The sequence below is a fragment of the Strix aluco genome, chromosome 25 (assembly GCF_031877795.1).
Source record: "Strix aluco isolate bStrAlu1 chromosome 25, bStrAlu1.hap1, whole genome shotgun sequence".
NCBI lineage: Eukaryota > Metazoa > Chordata > Aves > Strigiformes > Strigidae > Strix > Strix aluco.
Window position 1 is genome coordinate 7,653,967 of NC_133955.1, and position 26,525 is coordinate 7,680,491.

General features: G+C 51.0%; 3 protein-coding genes across 9 annotated transcripts; all 3 read left to right on the plus strand.

Moving 5' to 3' along the window:
- Window positions 1–549: 549 nt before the first annotated feature.
- On the plus strand, window positions 550–5,627 carry LOC141934599 (11-beta-hydroxysteroid dehydrogenase 1-like). 2 transcript variants are annotated; one of them, XM_074850180.1, is made up of 7 exons: window positions 550–686; window positions 793–884; window positions 1,492–1,622; window positions 2,210–2,321; window positions 2,971–3,156; window positions 3,967–4,110; window positions 5,176–5,627. In XM_074850180.1, the coding sequence occupies exons 2-7, from the start codon at window positions 797–799 to the stop codon at window positions 5,430–5,432; spliced, it is 918 nt and encodes a 305-aa protein (XP_074706281.1). In that variant the 5' UTR covers window positions 550–686; window positions 793–796; the 3' UTR covers window positions 5,433–5,627. The 2 variants fall into 2 exon arrangements, with proteins under 2 accessions (XP_074706281.1, XP_074706282.1); XM_074850181.1 differs by lacking the exon at window positions 550–686 and having other exon boundaries at window positions 869–884; window positions 1,454–1,622.
- A 1,290-nt stretch (window positions 5,628–6,917) lies between these two features.
- LOC141934565 (11-beta-hydroxysteroid dehydrogenase 1-like) lies at window positions 6,918–10,627 on the plus strand. The gene is made up of 6 exons (XM_074850121.1): window positions 6,918–7,121; window positions 7,670–7,800; window positions 8,395–8,506; window positions 8,639–8,824; window positions 9,351–9,494; window positions 9,901–10,627. The coding sequence occupies exons 1-6, from the start codon at window positions 7,034–7,036 to the stop codon at window positions 10,119–10,121; spliced, it is 882 nt and encodes a 293-aa protein (XP_074706222.1). The 5' UTR covers window positions 6,918–7,033; the 3' UTR covers window positions 10,122–10,627.
- A 359-nt stretch (window positions 10,628–10,986) lies between these two features.
- On the plus strand, window positions 10,987–26,481 carry TRAF3IP3 (TRAF3 interacting protein 3). 6 transcript variants are annotated; one of them, XM_074850102.1, is made up of 16 exons: window positions 10,987–11,277; window positions 14,174–14,541; window positions 15,827–15,935; window positions 16,452–16,509; window positions 16,732–16,756; window positions 17,186–17,215; window positions 17,486–17,581; window positions 21,413–21,484; window positions 21,752–21,892; window positions 22,552–22,689; window positions 22,897–23,032; window positions 23,774–23,836; window positions 23,916–23,975; window positions 24,498–24,652; window positions 25,774–26,046; window positions 26,222–26,481. In XM_074850102.1, the coding sequence occupies exons 2-16, from the start codon at window positions 14,239–14,241 to the stop codon at window positions 26,303–26,305; spliced, it is 1,743 nt and encodes a 580-aa protein (XP_074706203.1). In that variant the 5' UTR covers window positions 10,987–11,277; window positions 14,174–14,238; the 3' UTR covers window positions 26,306–26,481. The 6 variants fall into 6 exon arrangements, with proteins under 6 accessions (XP_074706203.1, XP_074706206.1, XP_074706209.1 ...); XM_074850105.1 differs by having other exon boundaries at window positions 10,989–11,277; window positions 25,774–25,876; XM_074850107.1 differs by having other exon boundaries at window positions 10,992–11,277; window positions 25,933–26,046.
- The last annotated feature ends 44 nt before the right edge of the window (window positions 26,482–26,525 follow it).

Consider the following 26,525-nt stretch of genomic DNA (forward strand, 5'->3'; position numbering starts at 1 on the left):
CTGCAAAACTCGAAGCAGGAACCACAGAAGCAAGGACACGTTTCTCTGCAGAAAACAACATTCAGTATTTCATTCTCTGTGCCTGAATGGCCCCTCGGAGGGTTGCACCCCTGGCGATGGGTTCAGCTCAGCCCCCACTCCCTCATCTGCTCACAGGAGTCGGTAGGGATAAAAAAAATAAACCTTGCCTTAGCAAAGCATTTTTGGGGCTGGTACGTGCTGCCAGGCCCCTGCTGCCCAGCATCCCAGCGGCAGGCAGCTGCTTTGGGGCGGGAACGCCAGGGGAGCAAAGGACTTTATCTGCCACACGACCCCCCGCAGCAGCAGCAGCCCCCGGTGCCTGACCCGCTGCGAGCGACCGGACCCAGACTGCATCCCCGCGTGCACCCACGGACAGTGCCAGCAGGAATAAAAGGCAATGTTTGACCACCTGCACTAGGCTGCCTCTGATGTTCTCGAAGTGAAACTTGACGCTGCTCAGCAAAGACACACCTCTTCCAGGGTGTTGTGCAAAATTCTGCATTTTAACGTAGGACAGGAAATATGAAAAGAGCCGGGCAGAACCCAAACGGCACTGCCGGTTAGGCCGAGGCTTGCCAGCTCCAGCAGGGAGCAAATCAAAGGGTTTGCTTCACTTATCCATCCACCCGTGATTTTCCAGTGCTTTGGAAGCTGCAGTGCCTTCGGTAACAGGTTTTTAAGTGTTGGCATTGCTGCTTCCCTCTGGAGCAGCTCTGCAGAGGGTTTTTTTTCCCTCCCTTCTCTCTCATGCTTTATTTCCTGACTCCACAGTGGGATGGGTCGGTTGCAAAAGATTCTCATTCCCTTTTTGGGATTGGTTTTGGCCTTCTGGTTTTATTCTGCGAGGGAGAATTTCAAACCAGGTAAGTATTAAAAGTGAATTTGTCTTTAAGGAAGAATATTAAGTCACATTTGAGTGTTTTGCATAGAAACTGTACAGAGCTTGGACCAAACCATGTCCGAGGCTCTGTGTGGTGGCTGATACTGGAAAGTTGTTTTAACTTTGATTTGAAATCAAACCGAGCCAGTAATATGCAGAAATAATTCCTGAGGGAGCAGGTGAGGCAGGGGGTCTGAGACAGAGAGGGCTCCCTTTTCCAGCATGTAGCAGAATTTATAAGCATGCCTTTTAAATGTTCAATTTTAAGTTTTGAAGCATGCACATAGTGGATGATTTTTTATTACAAAATAGTTGGGGTGTTTGTAAATTGTGTCTGACTTGGGGAAAAAACCACCGACAGAGTCGAGCGCTGTCCCCGGGTCACTGCATCCAGCGAGGAGCAGCAGCTGCTCTGCAGCACAGCTCTTCCCAGCAGATGGAAGAGACATCCTGGTGCCGGGTGCTTTGTGCTTCCAAGCTCACTTTGCTTCCAATTAACTACTTACTCTGAAGGGCATTAGGGGATTTTTTAATTATTATTTTTTTAAATAGCGTTTGGATAAATTAAATCCCTGTGCCTCGGTCCCCAGAGATGCTGAAAGGGAAGCGGGTGATTGTCACCGGAGCAAGCACTGGGATTGGCGAGCAGATGGCTTATCACCTGGCACGGATGGGGTCCCACATTTTGATCACAGCACGGACAGAGGCCAAGCTCCAGAAAGTAAATGGCAAGCTGAGCACTCACACATGCACGCTCACGGCGGTGCACAAACACACACATGAAGGCCAGTCTCACATCACAGGTACATGCACGGATATACCACAGGTAACTGCCAGGGCACAAACACCAGATAGGCAGTTCCGTCCACGGGTGCACATACTTGTGCTGTCTGGGGCTCCTGCGTGCACAGAAATCCCTCTCCTGCAGACACAGGCACTCTGCATCACACATATTTGAACTCGCTTCGTTCTGCACACACATCCCCATACGCACAGGCTCCCTCAGCACACACACACCCTCATTCCACTCCAGTGATATACAAGCTCCTGCTCACTCTACACGCATGCAATTCCGGCACAGACTGCACCGAGAGAGCGCCAGACTGCCTTGGGCAACGCATTCACCAAAGGAATAATTTTTTATGTTCCCTTTGAAGCTTAAAAGGCTCCAAACATACTCCCGAAACTCCAAACCACTGTTTTAAGGCAGGGACACATCACAGGGAGCCCAGACACCCTCTTTTGCTACCACGCCAGGCTTCCCAGGGCAGGGAAAGGGGTTTCTGACACATCGTGTTGGTGTGGCAGGTGGTGGAGCGGTGCCTGGAGCTGGGGGCAGCCTCAGCGCGGTACGTCAGCGGCACCATGGAGGACATGGCCTTCGCCGAGCACGTGGTGAAGGAGGCAGAGGCCTCCCTGGGTACGTTTATAGCCTGTTCTCCGCAAATGGCGGCGGGACATCACATCTTGCTTTGGCTGTGCTGCTTTTTGCCACGTGCCCACTAAAAAAAGCTGGAGAGATGGAGACAGGGTGAGACAGGAGAGATTTTTCTCTAATTCTGCCCTTCGCAGTCCCGCTTGTCTGCCTGGCTTCATCACTCCAGCTCAAGCTGAACTACGCTCTCGATTTCAGCACTGTGCTTGCATGATATCCTGTTCAGTATCATAATCCTGGATTTCATCACCCCCAGCTACTGTGGTCTGAAACTGTCCATCAGGCCCACAGCAGCCTTGCTTTTGTGGCCATGGGTCACGACTATGGAAATGCAATATTTCAGCTCATTGTGGAGTGCTCCCTCTCCCACCCCGGACCCACAGACAACTTAAGGGTGATCTCCCTTGTGTCATGGTATTTATGTTTTGAACCAGGAAAAAAAAAAAAAAAACCACAACAAAATTGTTACTGGCAGCCACCATTCTGACTATATCCCTACTCCAGAGATAACAGGCCACAGCTCTGACCCAAAAAATTTTTTTTTTAAATTATGTTTATTCTGCTCCCAGGATAGGCTGTTTTGCTGGTTGTAGCCCTCTCCCCCAAGCACTAATGCTTGCTCCTCTGCTTGCAGGGGGCCTAGACATGCTGATTCTTAATCACGTTGGCACATCGTACTTTGGTTATTTCGATGGGGACGTTGGGCACGTACGAAAGCTCCTGGAGATCAACTTCCTCAGCTACGTGGCAATGACCGTGTCTGCCCTGCCCATGCTGAAGGAGAGCGAGGGCAGCATTGTGGTGGTTTCATCCATGGCGGGTGAGTGGGGAGAGAGGTAGGTGACGTGGAATTCAGTCAAAAGACACCATGGGCTGACATTCAGAAGCAAGCAGCATGCAGACACCAGGCATCCTAAAGGATCCATAACTGCTTAACACACTCAAACTTCAAAACAACCCAAAATATATTTTCTTGATGGAATGTGTTCTCTGATGCAAGCCAATCGCCCCAGCTTGCTTTTTGACCAGCCTTGTAATTAAACCCCCCCACCCTGGTGTCAGGCTCATTAGAGCAGCAGAGCTCCTATACCCCCAGTTTTCTGAAGAGAAGTGGAAATGTGGTAACTTCTCACTGCATTGCTTTTCTGACTGTTCATCTTGGTTTGGTAGGTCAAGTTCCTGCTAATATTTGGAGAGTGAGTTATTGACTGACTCTATTCACAAAAACATAACTCTGTTCTAATGAATTTCTGTTAAGTCAGGAAACTAAATTACTAACAGATGTCTGCACTCCCAGCCAGTACACTGGGTATTCTTCCGGTGATCTGCTTCGCTCAGTATCCAGAGACAGGGGTTTAAACTTGGCTCCATCTCTCCCCGCTGAGGGTTTCAGAGTTACTACGGGTTGCTCACACCCCGAGCAGAGACATGAGCCATGGCGTTGGCCTTAAGGCCTTAAAAGAGCTGGAAGCCGACAGGAATATTTGTAATGCTGCTGTTCGGGTGCCAGGATGACATTTCACTAACAGTAAACTCCCTTTGAGTAACATACTTTATCTGATGAAGGGAAAAACAGAGGTTTAAGCAGAGCAGCTTTCTGCGTTATAATGAAACTTCACTCTGTGTCCAGGTAAAGTTGGCTTTCCCTTCACGGTCCCCTACTCTGCAACTAAGTTTGCCTTGGACGGATTTTTCAGCTCCCTGAGGCAGGAATTCAGCATTCAGAGCGTCAATGTCTCCATCACACTCTGCATCCTCGGCTTCATCGATACTGGTAAGAGGAGTGCTGTTTGATCAGGGCGATCATGGGCCAAGCATCCATCCCCATCCCTGTGTCCTACCCTGCCCTTCACCTCCTTCTGCCACCACCTCTCCCCCTTCACCTCTGCCACTCTTCCTCCAGCCCTGCCATAGCACGAGCACGTGCAACACACGCTTGTGTCTCTGGGGGATCCTACTAAAAAACAGTCTCAGAACTCCGTTCTTTCCCCATGCTACATAAAACCAGCTGCCACATACAGGCTGGGATGTGCTAATTGACTGTCAGGCTGTGCCAGCCCCCCCCCCCCCCCCCCCCATTAATCCCATCCACTGATGCCACAGCGATGCGTGGGGGGTGCAGGCACGTGGTGCAGGCAGCAGGGAGGAACTCGGGCTCTTGAATTTACCCCGTTCCGATGCGCGTCCCACTAGGTCCCATTTGAACAAACAGTTTGCAGGCCCTTCTCTCCCCCCCCACTCTGCCTCACATGAACCGAGATGGCCTTCCTCTGCCCCCCGCTTTGCTCCTCTGTTCCCCCGCGGTTTGACCCCCAGTTCACCCCCCAGTTTGACCCTCAGTTTGCTCCTCTGGCCTCCCCGGTTTCCTCCTCCAGCCTTCAGCCCCCCGTTTGTTCCCTGGTTTGACCCTTCGTTCACCCCCAGCCCCCCAGTTTGTTCCTTTGCCCCCCAGCCCCCTGGTTTTCCCCCCTGCTTCATCCCCCAAGTTTGCTCCTCAGCCCCCTCATTTGACACCCAGTTTGCCTCCCCAATTTACTCCTCTGCCCCCCAGTTTGACCCTCCGCTTGCTCCTCTGCCCCCTGGTTTGCTCCTCCACCCCGCAGCCCCCCAGTTCGCCCCCCCAGTTTGCTTCTTGACCCCCTGGTTTGACCCCCAGTTTGCTCCGCTGCCCCCAGTTCACACCTCCGCCCCTCAGCCCCCCCAGTTCACACCCCAGTTTGCTCCTCGGCCCCCTGACCCCCCCCCAGTTCGCCCCCCGGCTCGCTCCTCGCCCCCCCCTCCCCGGTGTGTCCCCCGGTTCGCTCCCTGCCCCGCGGCCTGACGGCCCGTTCCGGCGCAGAGCGCGCGGTGCGCGCGGCGGGGGCGCTGCTGGCGGCGGTACCTGCGCCCCGCGCCGAGTGCGCGCTGGAGATCCTGAAGGGGGCGGCGCTGCGCCGGCGCGAGCTCTACTACCGGTACGGCTCCACGCGGCTGCCGCTGCTGCTGCGCGACTGGGCCGCGGAGCTGCTCGACTACCTGGTGCGGAGCCGCTACCGGCTGGACGGACCCGGGGGGGGCCCCTCGCCCCCCGCCGCGCCTTCGCTGAGCCGTAACTAACGGCGGGGGACGCGGCGGGAGGGCCCCGCGGTGCAGCACCCACCCGCGCCGGCGGGGCGGGCCCGGGACACCGCCCCCCCGCCCAGCTCTTCGGGGAGCTCACGGGTCCGGTCTGCCCCGGAGCGCCTCGGCCCCTTCCCCCGGCTGGGGAGGAGGAGGAACAAACGAATTCCGAAATAAAAATTACTAACCGAAGAGCTTTGTGTGTTCCGTGGGGTGTTTGAGCCCCTTTCTGCACCACTAAACGCTGCTGTAAACGGGCCCAACCCCACCGCCTGCACAGTTTGACACCTGGTTTGCCCCCCAGTTTGACCCTCTGCTTGCTCCTCTGCCCCCTGGTTTGCTCCTCCACCCCGCAGCCCCCCAGTTCGCCCCCCCACCTTGCAATAATCCATCTCATTTTAGGAATAACTCTCTTCCAGCCTATTAGTTCATTGGCCAGATTGACACCGGCACTGTAACTGGGAAATGCCTCCGAGACACACGGAGCTGCCGCGTCACTGCCCTGAGCCGAGGGCTCGGGCCCAGGAGCTGAAGGCGAAACCCAAGCCCCAGCCTGCAGCGAGCTCTGCGCTGCTGCCCCGGCCCTGGCAGCCCGAGCTGATGCACTGACATGTGCCACGGTTCTGGCCACTCCAGCACTAACTGGTACCTGTCCCAAGACTAAGCAAGGCGAAACTTCCCTAAACCCATCCCACAGAAGCACTCCCTGGGATTGGTTTGCGCCTCACTTTCTAAAGGAAAGCGGGGACTGGCATTTCCATTCTCCTTATCCTGAGGTCACTTACACAAACCAGTCCCCACAGAGGGGGTCTTGCCCTTTAAGCATTTCAGAAAATTATTTGCAAACCCTTTCACCATACGCCCAGGCAGGTGCTGAGCAGTGCTACAGACAATGCTTCTGAGAGCTGAAGATCTTTATTATTCATCCACTTGGCTTTTTTGCTGCCTTTTGCCATCAGTGGATTCCTCAAGACAAGAGCACATTTTTTCAGGTGTAAGAGCCACCCAACAAACCGTCAGTGTTACACCAATGGTGGTATCACATAGGGTAAGCCAGAAGCACTGATAAGGGTCTAAAACCACAAACTTCTCCGGCCCTGCTCTCTAGATGTTCCTGTGAGCCTGTACCACAGTGATACTGCTGACCGATAATCCTTGCAGCAGCCAGCGGGGAAGGGAAGCGTTTCCCCTGTTTTAGATGTGGAGTGGAGAGAGAGAAGGATGTCCATCCCATGGAGGTCTGCCCTGAGGGGACACAAGTGTCCCAGCACAAAGGCAGCCACCAAAACACAGCCCACTGCTCTACAGAGCTGTGCCTTCCCTTCACCACTCTCAAACACACCTGAAACTCCAGGCAGGACAAGGGTGCAAAGGGACAGCCTAAAGTCCAAAGCAACTCCCTCCTTTAGGTTAATGTTTGCTAAATCACAGGAAGTGCAAAGAAAAGGTCCAACAGATACCGGCAAACTTGTACAAGATAAGAACCAGTTCAAAACTGCTATCGCTCCCAGCCCCATTTGCAACCTGCTGACACATCCACCTCCCCGCGGTCAGCGCCGCGGAGTCTGCCTCACTCCTGCCTGCGCTTTTGCGGAGGGATGGGTCTGCTCCTGAAGATTTTCATCCCCTTGCTGGGACTGGCGCTGGCTCTTTATTTTTATTCAGCACCTGAGAATTTCAATGAAGGTAAGTCATAGGAAAAAAATCACGCTTTAAAAGCACAATCAGCGAGGCTGCTGCCGGCGGCAGCGTGTGCCTGCGCAGAAGAGCGCGGGCCATTGGAAGGGTCAGAGCGCAGCGGGAAAAGCCAAAGGGCAGGAGGGCTGAGGGCTCGGAGGGGGTCACAGCCAGGCCCTGGCATGAGGCCTCAGAGCACCCTGTGCTGCACAGGAATGCTCACGGGATTACACTGGGCCTGCTGGGACACACAGTAAGCGTCTGATCTCAGTGAATTGTTTAGGAAACGTGCAGTTTTCCACTTTAAACATTTAATCCTTTTATTAGTCAACTCCTGCCATTTCCAAAAGCCACTCCCAAGACCAGACCAGATGCAGAGCTTGAACCTTGCATGTGCTCCCCACTAAACTGGGATTAATGCCCAGACTCCAGTCGGGGTCTGTGCGAGCAGGGCAGCTCCCCATTCCCGGAGTCAAGGGGTGGCAGGGGCCGAGAGGAGCCGCAGTGCCTGCGTGTGGGGGCTCTGCCAGCTCTGAGCTCTGTGCCCTCCTCTCCAGAGATGCTCCGGGGGAAGCGGGTGATCGTGACGGGAGCCAGCAGCGGCATCGGGGAGCAGGTGGCGTATCACCTGGCGCGCATGGAGGCCCACCTACTGCTCACGGCACGGACGGAGGCCAAGCTGCAGAAAGTAAATGGCAAGCAGAGCGTGTCGGGCTGGCAAAACACATTTGTAATCCAGAAGTCCACAGGCAGAGAGAATGCGGATATTCACCCCAGCCCGGGCACACGGGGTTGGCAGACACCCTACAGATGAACCCAGTGTTTCCCCAGCATGAGCCTGGTCTAACACACACACACCCCACAACAAATTGCATTTTCAATGCTGACAGCACAACGTTTCTTCCTCCGCAGTCTTCAGCTGTGAATTCTGATCTTCACCACCAAGGACAAGACTAGCCTGCCCAAGTCCTGGTCTGATCAACCCTTGCCCTTTCTCAAAGTCTGAACTGGTTTTGAATCCTGTATACAACAATCAAAATTAAGCAATCATGTCCCTATTGATAAATACTAAATATTTGGCTCAGATGTGCCATTGTTTAACTCTGCAGCCAGAAACATTTCACTGAGCAAGGCTTCTCCTCCCATGAAGGGAGGAGGGTTTCCAGTGGGACAGGGAGATGCGCTGCCCACCCACCCCTAGACAGCACCAGCCTTTGTGGGACAGGGGCGCCTGTGGGAAGGGAGTCCCCGGACACTAACACTGTTCTCGCTGTTGCTGCAGGTTGTGGAGCGGTGCCTCGAGCTGGGTGCTGCCTCCGCCCGCTACGTGAGCGGCTCCATGGAGGACACTACATTCCCCGCAGTGGTGGTGAGGGAGGCTGAGAACACCTGGGGTAGGTGGTGGGGAGCTGCCCCTCCTCACTCCCCAACACACCCCACGCTACATTTCGGGGCCATCCCTGCCACCGAGAAGCTGCTTTGTTTTTTGATGCTGGGTGCTAATAGCGAACGTGCTCTGCTTGCAGGAGGCCTCGATATGCTCATCCTAAATCACATTGGTTACAGCTACTTCAACTACTTCAACGGGGATGTTGGGCAAGTACGAAAGCTCCTGGAGACCAACTTCCTCAGTTACGTGGCAATGACCGTATCTGCCCTGCCCATGCTGAAGGAGAGCGAGGGCAGCATCGTTGTCGTTTCATCCGTGGCGGGTGAGCACACAAGGGGCTGGGCTCTCCCTGCCCACATCCCTTCCTCTGCCTGCGAGGGATCCCTGCTGCGGCTCTTCTTCAAAACACAGCATAAGGACCATAAGGCAGAAAGCCACCCCACCAGGAGTCGGGATCAGCATATGTTTATATCCTCGATGCACAATTCAAGTCCTCTGGGGGATTTATATTGTGTGTCCCGTCCCACTAGTCACCTTCATGCACTGCAGTCGATGGTGCACCACTGCAGGTTATGTGCCTGGCCACATATTACATGTGCATTCGCTGTATATATGCGGGAATACAACAACAGTATCACCCACAACTGAAGGTACTTCATGCCATTGTATGCCATATGTTACATTTCAAACATTCCTGCATTCGTTTATTTCTCTTAAGCATTTGTGGCAGCTTATTCTGTCACCCTAAATCACAATATTGTAGCTACTCGAAGGGCAAGAGGAAGGAAGAGCCATGCAGCCTTGTGTCTGCCCAGTGTACAAACGCTGACGTTGTGTCTCTGCTTCAGGTAAAATTGGCTCCCCGTTTGCCGCTTCCTATTCTGCAACTAAGTTTGCCTTAGAGGGATTTTTCAGCTCCTTGCGACATGAATTCATCATAGACAAGGTCAACGTCTCCATCACACTCTGCATCCTGGGCTACATCAACACAGGTAAGCTCAGCATCGCTGGGGCCCCATGTTCCCAGACAGAGCCGAGCCACCACCCTCCCTGTGGCCCTGGGGTGCTCAGCACGCCGCTTTGCCACTGCGCAACTGGGACCCCAACTCCTTCAAAGGCGTGGCCTGGGACCTCTGACTCTGCTGTCCTTGCAGTAAACCCAGGGGAGGTGGGGATTCCATCCTATGGTCACTCAGGAGGTGGAAAGGAATGGGAAGGCTATCACTATAATTGTTATTCATTTGAACTATTCTAAGCCTTGTTAAGTAGGTCTGATCCCCAGAGCTTGTTGGTTTGTTAGAGGAAGCTGCAGACACCCCAACTGAGCCGGTGGTGCCTGTGGCAGCCCCTCCATCTGACACTGCTCCTCCCTCCCTCCCTGTCATCCCATCTCCCCAGAAAACGCCGTGCGAGCGATCTCCCACGTCATCCGGAGCACGCCAGCGCCCAAGGAGGAGTGCGCGCTGGAAATCATCAGGAGCGGGGCGCTGCGCCAGCGGGAGCTGCACTACCCACCCGGGGCGGTGGGCAGCCTGCTCCTCCTCCGGAACATAGCCCCCGACTTACTCGACTCCTTCATCAGGAGCAACTATGCGGTGGAAAACATCAGAAGAACATAGCCCCCAGGGTGGTGAACGCAGCGGGACACCTTGGGCCAGGCACGAGGGATTTGGGTGTTAAATCCAGCTACTCGAGTGCCCTTTTCCATGGCACTGGGGCAGCCCCGTGCTGACACACCCTGGCAACCTGAGACAGGACACACCAGAAGCCTGTAACACGCAGCGTGAAATTGTCCTTTTCAGTAATGAACTCTTTGCAACTGGCTTTTTCCAACCAAGAGGCACTTCAGAGAGGCTCCTGGCAGCAGGATCTGCTGCCAGTGTCTTGCTCACCAGCAGGTTTTCCTGCTTGACCTCCAGAAACTGCTCCCCTACCAAAAGCCGCGAAGGCAGTGGTGCCGAGTGCTGCGGGAAGTGAGCCGAGCCTCGGCCCAGCACAAGGATTCGGGCCAAGCAGCACAAACCACCCAAAGGCACAAGAGGGTCTTTGAACCAGGAAATTTTTTGTCATGTATCCCTTCTAGGCTGATCTTTGTAAAAATAAACCCTACGTTACTTTCCAAGATCTCTGCTTTTCCTTGTGTTCCTTTCCCACGTGCATAGGCACAGAGCCCTTACCAGCGCCCAGCTGGTTAAACCGACCTCCCTGCGTGATTTGCATTAATGCAGCTTTCACTTCTCTAAAGACCTTAACGAGTTCCTGCCATTGCTGACCTCTCCTCAGCAGCCGATACACACTTTTTTTCTTTTCCAATCTGCAAGAAGCCTTAAAATAATAGCATTACTGTACTTCCCTAAGTCTGGATTTCTCTACCCCAAAGCAGCTCGGGAAGACTCAGTCACCAAGTGCCACAAGCAGCGCCTTGAACCAGTGCTCAACCTCCACGTGTTGGAGACCGATAAAGGGAGATGGCCCAAAAGATAACTGCTAGTTCTGCTTAGAGAAAAGCTGGAGACTTTGGGGTCCCAAGATAACCCAAATCCCCCCACGAGCTGGGGCCCTGCACCCCACAGCCGGGCTGCAAGCACAGACAGGAACCGGGGCTCGGCTGCGCTGCAACGTTTCCTGTTTTAAAGAGCGAGAAAAAGAGTGAGAGCAACAAAATGAGGTGGTTGGCACGAAGATGGCAGTTGGAGCGTGTTCGTGCCTGATAACCCCTGGCTCACCCTGCTCCTCTGTGGCAGTTGAGGGGTAGGACGGGACCCCCCGGGCCAGGTAAGTGCCCGCAGCAGCGGGGCCAGCGAGGGATGGAGGGGAGCAGAGGCTGCCGTGCTAGCAGCAGCACTGTGCACCTTTTTTCCTCTTTTTACACCCCGCTTTCAGCCTACATGATTGACACTGGGAGGCTGTAACATGAGCCAACAAGAAGCACTTTCTGTTTGGGTGGTGGTGGTTTTTTTTTTTTTTGTTTCCCTTGAAGCAAGAAGCATAACAGCTTGGAAAGCAAAGATAAAGGACATGTTTGTTAATTACAGAGGATTATTTGGGGTAACAGAAGGAGGAAATAGAGTATTAGCTTGTCAAGAAGGTCTCAACAGTTTGCTCAGCTCAGGGTGAGTAATGGACTGTATTTTGCTAAGTTTTACCTTGCTTTAAAGTGCATTTTTGGTTAACTGAGGCTGTTACAAGAGCTGCTCTGGGGATGCACGGTGACAGGCTGGGCAGCCCAGAGGCAGCGCAGGTGGGAGAGGGGCTGAGCTCTTCCTGATGAGAAGAGTTACATGAGCGGGGACCACGCAGGACATCTGAGGTCCAGATTGAATGTGCAATTGGGCCCTTTCTAAAATTAAGAAAAAGTAGTTGAAAAATGCTTTTATAGTGTCCTGAAGAGTTGGGAGCAGTTTGGCTGTAGGTACACGCTTTGTCCCAAGCTATGGAGATCGTGCCCAGCTTCAAGGGAGCACATGGTGGGGTGTTGGCATATCCCCAACTCGCATTTCTCTGCATGAAGCTGTTGGCCAGACTTCGCTGGGCCAAGGAAAGCACGTGTGCACCAAGAGGCAAGGCCCTGCGTGAGCACAGGGGGGTTGTTATGGTACAGAGGCAAAAGCTGCATGGGAATAACCTGCTCAGCCTTTTAGACCCCCAGACTCCTCCAGCTGTACGCGTATCATGATAAGAAACATGTCAACAGTGAAATACTGTTGGGATCCTTCAGTAAATTTAAGATAAAATTAGAAATGCTTCAGAAGCCATTCAGAGAATGTTCAAATAAAAATTAATAAAAGCACATAAGCAAGTGCCATACTTGGGGGGGTCTCGAAGCCCACATCCCACATGGGTCAGCACTGGGAGCAGTGTCCTGGCTGTGGGTTTGCTGGCACCTTCCCTGCCCAGAGCAAGAGCTGACTGCCCCAAAAGTGCCACTCTCCCTCCAAAGGAAGCCCCTACAGTGAAAACACAGCACTAGTAATGAGCTTTGAGTACACCACAGCTAGTACAAGGACAGCAAAAAGAATTATGGAGCAGATTTTAATGCAGACTGAAAAGCACGGAAGTATTATAGATGTAAATGGGGTTTACTTGTTCCCATTTTTTATCCCATTAGATTCAACAACTTCCTAATTGCTTGGGACAGAATGAGACCAATGAAGTTTGGGTGGTTTGACACTGAAGAACATTTAACCTGAATTTTCAGAGACTAAAAGTCCTTCCCCCCACCCCCCACCCCCCTTCCTACATTAACATGATTTACTAAATATGAGAAAAGGCCCACACCAGACACAGCAGCCCCCCTGCTGAGCCCCCGGGGCCGGGAACCCTCCGAGCAACATCCAGGAGATGTGCATGGGGAGGACAACAAACCTCTTCACTGCCAATGGGGCGAGGGGACAGGAGAAGGTGACACAGCTTTCGCTCGAGGGGAGGAAGGAAGAGGAGCAGTCGTGGGTAGTTATTGCTCAGCTTTCTTCAAGTGATGCAGAGGCAAAGGCCCAAATACACTCGATACAACCAAAGTCCAGTATAAAACCAATGCACCGGTGGCTTGCAACTGTGCAGGAGTCAGCAGGAGGGAGGAGGTTTCATATCTGTGCCCTGTGTGCGGATGCAGACAGTGCAATAGTGCTGAAATGGAGGAGCTCCTCCTCTGGCCAAGCCACTGCCTTGTTTGGGCCACAAAGTCCCCAGAAATGGAGACAGAATTCATACCTGAGGCAAAGTGATACCATTGAGAGCCCCCAGTTCTTGAGCACAGCTTAAGAATTAATTATTCCCAAAGTGTAACCATCAGTTACTACACTTGTATTTGCAATGAAGGAACCAAGTCCCAGCTTGGCTAACACAGACCCAGGGCTGCAGCCAGCGAGGCTGCGGGAGGAGAAGCAAAGGTGAACAAGTGAAGTGTTACACAGCACCCGAATCAAGAGCTGGGGAGGGAGGGAGCAACCAGGAAGTAAGAAAAAGCAGCACTCTGTAGCTGTGATCTTCAGAGAGTGGCTGCGCTCAGACCTGGAGGGACTTTGCCAGATACTCCACTGGGAAATAAAAAAAAAAAACAACACAACCAAAAAAAAGAGCCCAACCCCTGGTTTCCACTGCTCCAGATCTCTCTGTGCACACAGAACAGGCAGCCACGACTAAGAAATAGAATGCCACTGCTTGAAGAGTAGGTCACACCACACCATCACTGTATTTGGACCTATCAAAAAAATGCAAAAGAAATGCACACTTTATAAGTTTACTGCAGAAATAGCAGCTACCACTCTTCCTGTGTTGCCATTGTTTTCTTTAGGTTGGCTAAAGAGCTGTAGCAGCATGCACAAAAGAATCAATTTGAGTAACAGAGGGATTTTATTTTATCAGGAAAGGAATTCTCCCAGAGGAAGCAGTGGAAGCATCATTACTTGGTAATGAGGCCAAGTTCATGAGTTTGCATTAATTGTTTGAAAGTCTGTTCCTGGCGTCCCCCAGGTCAGCACCCACCTGACAGAGGAGCACGAACAGCGCGGTGTGTTTTACACAGCCAACACACACGAGTTCATGGACAGATTTCTCCAGGAACTCCACTTGCATCCATTGTGTGAGGACTCCAGAATCAGCATCTGAAACCTCACATTCATTTAATCTCAGAAATAATGAGTTTTCACTCAAATCATGTCTATTCCCTCAGTTTCATCAGGACAGAGGACGCCAGAGCAGCCGGGGTGGTCGCAGCCAGGCAGAGCTGTGCCCAACATGATCAGCCAGCCCGAGAGGGCACGGCTGCGGCCCAGGCGCACCAGTGAGAGCTACGATGAGAAGTGCGAGCGGCGGCACGAGACGCGGGAGAACCTGCGGCGGCGAAACAACGTGACGACCTGCCGCCACCTCGGGAAGGGAGCAGAGGAGCCGTCGCAGAGTCCCCGTCAAAGGGAGTTCCTGAGAAGGAGAAACCTGGCAAGCAATGCTGGAAGGACAGCGCCAGGACAGGAGCCCGAAGCACGCATCCCCCCGGATCACTCCTCATGGGTGTATCCGAGGCCGGCCGTCCTGCTCCAGGTAACGCCTGTCCCTAAAGCGCGGCTCAGTGCTCTGCCCGCTCCGGCTAGTGCCCACAGAAGCACCCACGGCCTGTCCACCCATCGCAACAACATCAGGATCCAAGCCAAAGTACAGCCAAAAAGTGGGAATGCACAGACAAAAACGTGCACTTCCTTACGAACTGCAGAGCTGGGCACGGGTAAACGCTGTCACCTCCCTCCCGGCATACTCCTCTGGATTTTCCAAACCCTGAACCAGACAGAGATTTTCTGCCATTTCTCCAAGTACAGCCCCCAACCCTAGCTGCCAGATTACAGTTTTGCACTTGCACAAGTTATTTTTAACCCTTGAAAACTGTGCTCTGAACAGCCGGCTTCCCTCCATCCCCTGCGCTGTTAGCAGGAAGGGTGTGGGAACTGGGAGGCTCCCTGGTACTCATCACCCACCCTGTGCTGCACAGCCAGCGGTAACCCAGGGGCTCGCTGCCTTGAATACCCTCTATGGAGAGATGCAATGCAAAACACCCCAACCCCAGAGCCAAACAGACTTCCTTCTAAACTTCCTTATAAACTAAATACCCCATGCAAAATTAACAATTCCCCTGGTACGTTGTGAGTTCATCTCAGGGGCTTCACAGACCCACGTGAGCGGAGGCAGCCGGATGCGAGAAGACTTCCACCGGCACGCCCTCAAGCTCCCTGTGCAGCACAAGAGCGTGCAGAGTGATTACCTGCTCCTGCTGCCATTTGTTCACCAGGTTTAATTGCCTGCTAGAGAACAGGAATCTAGAACAAGCATTTACATGCACAGGACCCATGCAGTGCCTTCCCCTGTTTGCTTCCGCAGCAGTAACAAGGGGGGAAATGGGGTGAGCACTCCGCTCCCCCAGCTCCAGGGGGAAGCCAATGCAGAACAGGTACCTCTGCTCCAAAGCAGCCAAATGGTAGCAGAGACCTAGGCCAGGACCTAGCTCCCTGCCACCAGAAGTCCTCCATCTTTTCCAAAAAGATCTCAAGACACTTTGGGGGGGTTCTTTGTCCTGTTCTAGTGTGTGTGTGTGCCATGTTTCCCCTCACCCCTGCCCCCAGAAGCCAGGTTTTCTCCCACTTCCCCACAGAGCTCTGGAGCTGCTGCAGCCAAAGCAGCAGATCCTTGTGGATGTGCCATGGGCTCTTGGCATCTCCCTGATGCCCTTCACCCAGTCACCACAGGTACTATGCCTGACCCAGCCACAGCCCCTTCCCCTCCACTCCTTGCAGCCCATCTTGGCAAGATGCTGACTCAAGCTGCCCTCTCGTTCCAGCACCCGTGGAGTTGCCCCACATTTTCCCCTGCACACTCCTGCCTCAGCATCCCCCTTGACATTTCGGCAGAAGCTGTCCCCAGCCAAGGCGCCTCAGTGAACACCCAAGGTAGGTGAGGGATGCTCGGGTTTCCCAGCACAACAGCAGCCGTGGCGTTTCCCTCCCACCTCTAAGCCTCCATCAAGTCGTCTGGGACACGAGCTGACAGCTCCCCTCTAACTCAAGCTCCCCCACCAGCAGTCCCACACCTGCGTGAAGTTTTACCATCCCAGGCTGAGTTTCCCCTGCAGACTGCAGGTGTTAAGGGTATTTTCCCTGTGGAGGGATAAACCAGCCCAGTCCACAGCTTAACCACCAGATGCTCTGCCCTACAGCTTCCCTGCAAGTGCCCCAGATTATCCAGGGGTCTGGGGGTTAACTTCAGGCTGCAGGATTACTTAGCTTCAGCCTCTCTGCCCACCTGAGCAGGACTCTTCTTTGCCTCTTGTCCCTGCTGTGTCATGTCACTGGACACTGAACAACTGCTCTCCGCCCTAGAACGATGCCATCTCTGACACCCAAATAGAATTTCACAGCCCCTCGGATGGGGGGAATCATTCACATCCTTTCACTTTGCTTTCACAGGAACCCAGACCCTCACAAATCCAAGCGCAGGAGCGAAAGACTCAAGCCAGCAGACAGAGTAAGCAGGTCCTCCCCTCCCTCCCTGGGCTGTGAATTCCGATACCCGACGGGCAGCAGCCTCCGATGCCCAAACATGTTTCACCTCAGCACAAGCTTCCGCTGTGCAAATACCCACAACTCTGCTTGGGCTGGGGGGAGCAGCCGGTGTCCAGAGCCACGGACAGCTGCAGACGCCCACATTGCACTCACCTCAGTAACACACTTTCTTTTTTTATTTTAGTTGTGGAATAGCAGTTTTAAACAAGGTAAGCAAAATACAGATAATAACTAGCCTTGAACTCCTGCAAATGAAAACAGTTCCTAAAATTTCCGACCAGGACACTGACCAGTGCTAAATTTCTGTAATTTCAAAAATTATGACACTGCTGCTATAGAAGGGATTTCTGTCCCATGGATGTCACCTGGTCTCATTCAGTAACTGCCCTGATTTGATACACTACATAGCAAAGATGCCATAACTCCAGTGCTGCAGAAAATGTTTTCACTTCCCTGGGAAAAAAAAAAAAAAAAAAAAAAAAAAATCAACCAAACCCCAGCAGACTCTCCTCCTCCACCCAGATATAGGCTGTTAACTTCAGTTTTATTTCAAAATATTTGGATTTTTGTAGCCAGTTCATAAAATGTTTATAAACTGAAACAATCCTATTTTTAAACACTTGCCCTTTCCCTTTCAGGAAATGGTGCAGCTGTCCAACTACCTGAAGGTAGGTACCAAATATTGTTAAGTGCCCACTGGGAAAGCAGGTCTTTGGCAAGTACAACAATACTTTCTAAATTATTACTATTATTATTATTAAATGAAGAGGTGTTACATGCCCAATTTTAATGTGGCCAAGAAAGCCTACGGATAAGCCACTGAACCCAAAGACCTGTCTGAATCCCCGAGTGGCTGAAGCCCTGAGCTGGAGGGGGGAGCCAGGCTGTCCCCACCAGTTCTGGAGGTCCCCGCTGACCAGCTCTCCCCTTCCCTGCAGGAGGCCCTGCACCGCGAGCTGCTGCTCAAGCAGAAGATGGTGATTTTGCAGGAGCTTTTCTCCACATTGCTGCAAGCGTCAGAAAAATCCTGGCAGGTACCAGAGAGCTGCAGGTGGCGATTCCTGGGGGGGGGGGGGGGGGGGCAGGGGGAGGCTTTGCCTCAGCAGGACAGGGCTTGTGTGCAGAACAAAAGCACCCCTCGGGTCTCCCCTTCTTTCTCAGAGTTAGGCTCTGCTCTGCCTGGCTTCGGTGTGGTACAGGCGTGGAGACGTTATGGTTTAAGGTGCAGGGCTGTCTCCTAGCAGACAGGACATCGCATGGAACCATTCATCTGCAAGTTGCTGCTTGCCCTGCCTCCTTCCTCGCTGTCATTTGTCTTTTTAGGGAGTGTTGAACACAAACGCAGAAGTTCGGGGGTCACTTTGCTTGAAGTTTTTCCCTTTTGTGCCTCAAAAGATTGTTACAAAATGTACTTTGCTTCCAAATCAACAGGAAGCGTAAAACCCTTTTCTTCTGTAAGGTTTCAGGGTTTTTCTAAGCTTGCCTTTTCCCTTTTTCTTACATAAAAAGCAAACAGAAGTGTGTAAGTGGGGAAAAAAATTGGAATAAGCCTGAACAACCTTCTTCCACCAAGTTTTTTTCTTAGTCAAAAGAAGTTTCAAATATTTTGAAGAAATTTTTCCTTTTTGGCCAAAATAAAAACTTTAGACGCACCAAACTGGTGCGCCCAAGTGCTGGCAAACACCACATTGGATAGGGGAAAAGACAGACTGTGTCTTAATCTGGGAACAGCTAAAAACCCCTGCCCAGCACATGCAGCCTTCCTGCCGAGCTCCCAGGCAGCCAGTCTGCTCCGTGCTCAGACCCATGGGGACACCCCTCCTCACACACCACTGCCCCCCTTCCTTTCAGGGACGTATCCTGGGCCCCAGACACAGGGCAGGGGACCCAGTACCACAATGCTTAGCTGAGGGGCTCTGCATCAAAATATTTCCCCACAGCTCAAACAAAATCCTCTGGGCAGCACTTGAACCAGGGTCCATGCTTTTTGCTATCAAAAGATAAAATAAGGTGATGCATTTTATGCAACATGTTTTATATAGGATTATTAAATTGAATACTAATTTACAGTTTATTGTGCCATTAAAAAAGTGGTTTGAAAGTTCTGTTGGGGCAGAAAAGCAAGTGATTGGGTGAGTTGGTATAAAAAACCAAACTTGTGTTAGATGTTCTGCGGTTAGAAACTTCCGCCTTCGCTTGCTTCTTCAAATAATATGAGCAGGAAAAAACACCCTGGCACACTCTGCAGGAAGTAGCCACGAAACCTCAGATTAGAAACAGGTGGGTGCACTTTGCTTCTTGCTCTCTCTCCTACAGAAGAAAGACTTTGCTGCTGCTTCTTGCATTCAGCCTTTCATCAGACTAAAAATTAATTTGCCACTGGCACTGGAGCCAATGGGGCAAACGAGGCAGATGCTGCCTGCACAGAGGGACCCGTGCGGAGGGAGACAGGCTGGGGGCAAGGGGCTTCTCCGGGAGGTATGGACAGGTCCTACACCGTAATGCTGTGCTGTGGAAACTGATGGTTGTTTGTCCATTTCCAGGCCCAGGTGAGATGCCAAATGCTTGTTGCAGCAGCTTTTTAATCCTTTCTAATAATTCAGGTTTCAAAGAAATGCTATTGCATACAAGGAACAATATGGCAGTAACTCTTGGAACGGCCACAGAGTCATTTTTGAGGTGCCATGCGTGGGAGCTTCTGGCTTGATGGAGCAAGTGAATACTCTGCAGGAGGATGGGGGTGTCACTAAACTGAAGGGATAAAGCATTTGGTTCCTTCCCCCTCCCACGATTTTACTTCCAGATTAGAGAGACCTTCCTACCATAGGTCTATACCTTAAATCCCCCATCTGTTGTAAGACTTGCTTAGTCAATTCAAAAACGCTGCCAGATGAAGGAAGCTAAATAAGTTTGTTATGATTATTAAGAGTAATTATTTTAAAGCTGTTCTCTTCTTAAAAAAAATTGCTACTTTAATATATTTTCTTCCCTTCCTGACCTCTGAAGTTGAGCCTGACTTTTGGAAGTACCTTGCAGCTCTGCAGAGTTTAAGCTTTGTCACTTCTAGTGCATTACTACTATTATATGGACTTATTTTTCTAGTGCAAGCATTGTTTGGGCAAACTGGAGGTATTCCAGAAACAGCATTTATTATTGCTTTAAAGCAGCTATTTAAAGTGACTAAGGGGAGTATCAGAGAATTCACCGATCACAGGACAACCAAAACCAGTTTAAAATACCTATATGGTGCTTAGATGACAGCAGTAGAGAAATGCAGAAGAGTTTACGAGGCTTTGAAGCTGCCCATTCTGGTAACCTCAGACTCTCTGAAGAAGGGGGCTACAGAGGATTGAAATCCGGTATTTGCAAGAACAGGCATGTTTTGAACATGTTGGCCCTAATCCTTTCCTCCACCCAGTTCTCAGCAGGTGCCTTCGGGCTCTCCAACAAGGCACAGTGCAAGGATCCCCAGGGGCTGCTCAAACCCTGTCGTTGGGGTCACTGCACAAGAGGAAAAACCACTATCAGATGATGGTGGCTATCAGGATTTTTGCTTTTTTGTTTAGTTGCGGGTGAGGTTTCTGTTTGTTTTAAGGCAGCCCCTTTCATGTAGATAATCTTCAACACAAGGGCTTGACCAAGATTTGCTCACCTAATGTTTCTGGTCAGAAGCAGAATTTCTTATGCCCTCCCACGTATGTGCACACATTCACCCCTCACTGCTACGCTGTTCTGGTAACAGCCCTAACAGACAGCTTATTCCATTTAGGGAAATCCTTATACTTTATGTTCTTCTGCCAATTTATAAGCTGCGTCTCCATGAAAGGAGTTTGCCAGCACATTTCTGCTCTGAAGCGTAGGAAGGACCCCGTGCTCCGTTGCCTTGTACTTTGCACATTTACATCTGTGCACAACAGCACAACAACAACTACCACCACCCTCCAACATGAACCTTTGCAGAGAGCAGAATAAACCGCAGAGGAAAACCAGGCATAATATTTCATATATAAGAATGCTTTTCAGAATTCCACCTACTCTCTAAGATAGACCCTTTAGTTCTTCGTACCAACAATTGAACTGGAAAGATTTAGTCTTTGGGACAGTAAACTTACTTCTGTGCAAATTTAAACAGTGCTAAAGACACCAGAGAATCTGGTTTTGCTTGGGTCTAACAGCTATTGCTGTAACATCAAGGAGTTGCTTTTCAGAGGCTTGACTTCAAACAGCAGCAAGCAGAGAGGATACCAGCATTCTCAGTATCGGTGGTGGAAGAACAGCCTACGTGAACTCTTTGCTAGAAATTTTATCTGAATTTGCATGCAGTCTGGTTTCACAAAACCTAAGAAGCCTGACTAACACTGAGAGGAGATTATAATAAGGAAAATGAATCATCACTGTTGCCCTCTATCCCCCTGCACAACTGCTAGATGTTGCAACGCAGCCCCAACCTATTTCCTAAGGGAACCAGCAAGACAAGACCTTAGCACCAGCCGGAGCTGGAGGCAAGGAGTGCTGCAGGGAGGAACATCAGCCAGCCTTCTGCCAGACCCATCCAGGCTAACCTGAAATCCTCTCGCTCTTAACTTCTCATCTTGCTGCAAGTACCTGCACTCAGTAACCAGCACAACTGCCTTGGGACAGTTTTTCAATGCACAGAAGTTTTCCTTCCCCCATATCCCATTTATTCTGAGATAGCGAAGGCTTACTTGAACTCTAAGCATTGAAAAGGCTTTGACCAAGTTTAGCCACAATATTATAAACAAAGAAAAGGGAGAAAGTGAATCAAAACACAAGATAACAAAACATTGGAGGCATACTGCATAGTTCATGATTCCACACATCAGTTCAATTGTTTTTCCCCCCAGGGTCAGCTGAACGAAGACAAACTGAAGTGTAAACTAAGGGCGCTTGAAAACCAGCTGCAGGCCTGCACCCAGGTAATGTCTGATTCACTGAGAAACAAACATGGGTGAAAAAAGGCATGAAAACAAAATACTGAACCATGTAATTGGGCTGGGTCTCAGTTTCTAGAGCAATCTGATTAGATATGGATCTGAAAATGATTTTTCCTCTTTGCTGAAGCAATGTTTCACAGCAAATTACCAGTAGCATTTACAGACTCTGGATTTGCTAATATTCCAGTTTAGCAAGATTAGGAACATGCCAGGTAAGACCCTTCAAGCACTTTAATTCTTCCTTTAAAGAGTTACTCAAAGGAGTGTGTGAAGAAGATCCTAATAGAAATGGAGGACCAGAAGCAGACCTACGAGCAGAAGGCAAAAGAGGCTCTTCAGAAGATGCTGGAGGACAAACTCCAAACAGAGCAGCAGCTGCAAAACTCTCAGGTAAGCAACATGTTTTACACCTGGCTTTGCTTTAATCCAGTCCTACTATGACAAAGAGCCTCCACATTTCAGGGAAAGGCAATGACTAGCTTACCATTAGTAAAAAAAAAATAAATAATTTTTTAGCTACTGAGCAAAGTCCAAAGCAGCTTAGTGGCAACCTGTGCTCATTTTGTGAGCCACACATCAGGTTATTACAAACAGCACAGAGTTGGGGAAACGCACTGCTGTTAGGGAGTTTTAAATGTAATCCCTTCTCATTCCCTGCTCTGCACACATGGAGAACCAAGGGCACGAGGTCTCTAGGGAAGCTTTTTCTGGAGTGGCTTTTTTATATGAAAATGGATTTTTCCCCAAGAGGTATCCCGTGGGTCAAACCAAATTGCTAACTGGTATTTTCAGAATAAATAAATTGTATCCCCAAGATTACCAGCTGTCTAAATCCTCCCGCAGCAGGGCAGCTGGGGTTCCACAGCCAGCCCTCTGTCCATAGATGGCACCAGCCCCACGCAGGTTGTTGTAATGCTGGTGCGGGAGGCGGCAGTGCTGCCCCAGCCCAGCTCATGCCAGTGCCTGCAGATGCTGTTCTGGGCAGCCCGGTCTAGCCCCACTGGGCCGTGGGTCCCAGCCCACCCATGGGTCCTTGCTTTCCTCCCCAGAGAAGCCTGGCAGCGACGAGAGAGGACCTTGCCTTCTGGAAAGAGCACTACACCACGCTCAAAGCTGAATTGACCAAGATGACCACGGCACACACCGAGCTGGAGAACAGCCTCCACGCCATGCAAAGCGAACTGCAGGTACGTCTGCTCCCGATTTTAAGCAGGGAAGTCCCCAGGCTGAGATCACTATATTAAAAAAAAGCCCCTTTGATGAAGCACGGTGGCCACACGCACAACCCAGTTGCCGGCTCGCGGCTGCCGTTCATTTCTGGAAAGCCGGCGATACCGCGTGCTCGTGGCGTGGTGCCGGTGCCAGGCTGATGGCGGGACCCTTCTCGCCCCCAGCGAGCGGACGCCCAGAACGAGCAGCTCCAGCGGGCCCTGCGCAGCCTGCAGAGCGAGCACGCCGCGCTGCACCAGCGAGCCAGCGCCTTGCGGGAGGACAACGACCTGAAGGCTGAGCACATTGATGCCATCAAAGGTATCGTGGGCAGGGGAACGGTGGGGGGGGTCTGTCCTCCACCTGAACGGAGGATATATGGGAAATACTTTTAAAGTCCTGGTCCTTAAAGCCAAGTACACACACGCAAAAGGCTCGCTCGCTCTGTGCTGTGCACAGCTTTGCCAACAAAGCTTCTGGTTTCCAAAGGGCTCCTAAAGTCGTTTCCAACTAGATTAAAGTAATTCAGAGAAGTCAAGTGACACTTATAGAAGAAAGGATGGAAGACCTGAAAAAAAAAAAATCAGATGAGTCCTCAGCTTTGATGAAGACTTCTGTGTCCTTCTCAGACCCATCGAACAGCAACGCAAGCCCGCTCAAGTGGCCAGGCAGTGCCCGTTACTAACAGATATTACCAGCCTATAAATACATCCTAATAGTGTCTTAAAGTATCAGTTCTGATAGAGGCAAGGAAACTCACACAGCTATTTTAAAACACAATTAAGCAAAAGTAAACAGGTGGCAGTTCTGTTTTTGTAACAGGTCTCACACAAACAACTTTAAAATAAACTATAAATTAATAGAATGTAAGGCACACCAGAAGAGTCTGCCAAAACTGAAAGGGCAATTAGCAGCTAAAAATCACATCCCTTCAAAGAAGTTCACTGTAGCCAACAATATCCACTCCACTTTACGCATATGAAGAAAGGGAAAGTTGCCATCCTTGCATAAAGATACACAGAGACCTACATCCAACTTCATTTCCTTCTATCATTATTTCAGATAAACTGCAAAAAGAACAAAATCAGAAGGCAACACTGGAGGCAACAATCAGCCATTTGCACAGTAAGTAACGCAAAGACGTGCAAAGTAAGAGACCTGCATTGCACCCGTGGATGATGACAGTGGCTTTTTATGTTCACAGACCTGATACAGAACCAGACCAAGGAACAGAAGACTCAGGAGGCGACAGTGCAAAGGAAAGGTCAGCAAACTTTAACTCCCACCTAGCACTCCTCTCACTGGACACAGGAATGTTAGACCTGACTCTAGAAGTCTACATTGGTTTAGAATAAAGGATTGTTTTAAAGCTGCACAAAGCAAGTTACTATATTTTGCTAGTTAACATTAAAACCTAAGTGTATTAATGATTGCAAGCACTTTAAAAAATAAATGGCTTTCATTACAAATTCTACTCCGGTGGCTACACCATTTTTTTTCCAAACAAAATACATTCCAGTTTATAATGGCAATTACAGCTGTACTTGAAAAAAAGTAATAAAAGGCATTTAACTGTCCCTCCCCTCCATTTCTGGCAAGTACTTAGACATGTTCCTCTAAAGATTATTACCATGTAGCTACAGCAGAGGCAGGCCTGTGGTAACAGCTCCTGTGTCCTCTGCTGTGCGTGTAGCACACAAATATTATCTTAAACTATGCTGAGTAAACAAGATCTAAAGCAAACTGAAAGCCTGGACATGTTTCTCATCAGAAGCCTGTTTTCTAGACCAGGTTTCCACCATGCAGACCCCACCTCTCACTCCTGCTAAGGAAAAACAAAACGCTCTGTTAGAGCACCCTGAGGAGGAGGAGGAGGGAGAACAAAGTCTGAAGGATGAGATGCAGAAAAGGACATCCCAGCTTACAGCAAAGGAGAACGAGGTGAGGAAGTCACTGAATCATGGCTGGGACTCAGTTCCCTGCTGGGGAGCAAGCTGCTGGTGTTAAGTGCTCCAGCAGCAGCACAACGCACCACACAAAAGCTCCTGGAAGTAACCTAAGCTTGGTATCTCCTGTAAGGATTATCTCTGCTGAATTTTTATCCTGACAGCAGCCCCACCTAAGACCCTGATGCAGCATTTATGTGCAAAGGCAAGGCACCAGCAGCCCAGCACCCAGGCCTGTATCAGCAGAGCCCTGTCCATACAAACCCATTTCTGCTCTCAGGACAGGAGAGCCTCAGCACTCACACATGGAAAAGCCAAAGCCACACTTTAATAGCACAAGGAAGAAGAGGAGAAAGAGAAAAGGCCTACAAATAACAGGAAGGGGCTGCTAACAAAAGCAATGCCCTTACAACTGGGCTTCAAAAAAACATCCAAAGCTTTCCAGCCTCTTACATGAATTTCCTATCAATGCCCTCTACCAACCAACAGCTTCACAGTTCTTACAGCAATACTCAGCAAGGATTTATAAAAAAGGATTTAGAACTTACCGTAGCAGAGCTTCAAACCCCACAGAAGAAGAGTCCATCCTACTAACTCACACTGATGAGTACACCACCACCACCAGGCATCACCCAGCATCACCTGGGAAGGGTTTTATAAAGCACAATCACAGCAAAAGGGAACAGCTGAGGAGGGGGCCAGCTGCCCCCACAGTGGCTCTTGCAGCCTCCTGGCACAGGAGCTCCTTCCACAGCTGCTGCTCACCAGGAAGGCAGCAGGGCCTCATGCTGTGTGGTCGTTCAGGAGAAAAGGGCCTCCCTTCGTTTTGGGGTTGTGCAGCACAATCAAGGTACTTGTCCTGTGTGTCCCATGTTCAGGGGGTTTAAAGGACTCTGCTCCTGCAGTCAGTGAAGTGCAGAATGAGAGGAACAACTTGCCACAAGTTTGCGCTTCCAAGTCTTCCTGATCTGTGCACACCTGTGGTCATAAAAAATAACTTGCTTTTTTCTTCCATGTGATGTGAAAGATGGCAGCAGGTCACGGGATGGTACAGCTCGGGCATCACCTCTGTCGCCACGTTCCCAGTAACACTGAGATGTGCTCTGTCCCCTGTAGGTACATATGGATGTAGAGGTAGCAGAAGCGAAAATCCCCAGTCACCGCAGTGCCCGCGCAAGGGCGAAGCGCTGCCGCCGCTGCGGGTGCCCTGCCGCTCTCGGTGCGTACAAAAGTGAGGGGATCCCTCCGGCTAACGGCCCCTTGCTGTGCTTGCAGTGCAGGGAGCTGCGCTCGGAGCTGGAGGCCCTGAGCGAGGAGTACCGCTCCTGCCTGACCAGGCTGCGCCAGTGCCGGGACGAGCTCAACCGCTTCCAGAGCAAGCAGGCACAGGTGGGAGGTGTTCCTCACCCCGACTCGCAGTGCTTTCAGACCCAGGCTGCACATTGCCCTGGGAAAAATTCCCCCATCTATTTGTGCAGTGCAGAAAGATGAATTATGTTTGCTAGGGATGAGATAAGAAGATTCTTCTCCCCACCAATTTCTTAGTAACACTTGCTTCTTGCAGAGACGGCACGGCCACTGGATCCCTCTCCTGGTGGCAGTGACAGCAATGGCCATAGCCACCTTCCTCGCAAGTTACAGACCATGAAGGACCTTCCCGATGACTGACTTCACCGCAGGAACTGACTTCTGCTTCACCAACAGCAACGCACGCTCGCCGCACTGCACCGTCTGCTGTTTTGTACTTGCCTTTTGGTTCATATCCTGAGCTGGTCTCACTCCAAACTCCTGCAGCTCCAATAAATGCTGGGAGATCACTCCTTCCCCTCGGCTGCTTTGGTTATTCTGCGTCAGTTGAAGGTTGTGCT

Coding starts and splice junctions, on each gene's coding strand:
- LOC141934599 (XM_074850180.1), top strand. CDS start 797: ATGGGTCGGTTGCAAAAGATTCTCATTCCCTTTTTGGGATTGGTTTTG. Junction 2,322..2,970: donor GGAGGCAGAGGCCTCCCTGG/GTACGTTTATAG, acceptor CTCTGCTTGCAG/GGGGCCTAGACATGCTGATT. Junction 4,111..5,175: donor CCTCGGCTTCATCGATACTG/GTAAGAGGAGTG, acceptor GTTCCGGCGCAG/AGCGCGCGGTGCGCGCGGCG.
- LOC141934565 (XM_074850121.1), top strand. CDS start 7,034: ATGGGTCTGCTCCTGAAGATTTTCATCCCCTTGCTGGGACTGGCGCTG. Junction 8,507..8,638: donor GGAGGCTGAGAACACCTGGG/GTAGGTGGTGGG, acceptor CTCTGCTTGCAG/GAGGCCTCGATATGCTCATC. Junction 9,495..9,900: donor CCTGGGCTACATCAACACAG/GTAAGCTCAGCA, acceptor CCATCTCCCCAG/AAAACGCCGTGCGAGCGATC.
- TRAF3IP3 (XM_074850102.1), top strand. CDS start 14,239: ATGATCAGCCAGCCCGAGAGGGCACGGCTGCGGCCCAGGCGCACCAGT. Junction 16,757..17,185: donor GAATAGCAGTTTTAAACAAG/GTAAGCAAAATA, acceptor TTTCCCTTTCAG/GAAATGGTGCAGCTGTCCAA. Junction 22,690..22,896: donor CCATGCAAAGCGAACTGCAG/GTACGTCTGCTC, acceptor TCTCGCCCCCAG/CGAGCGGACGCCCAGAACGA.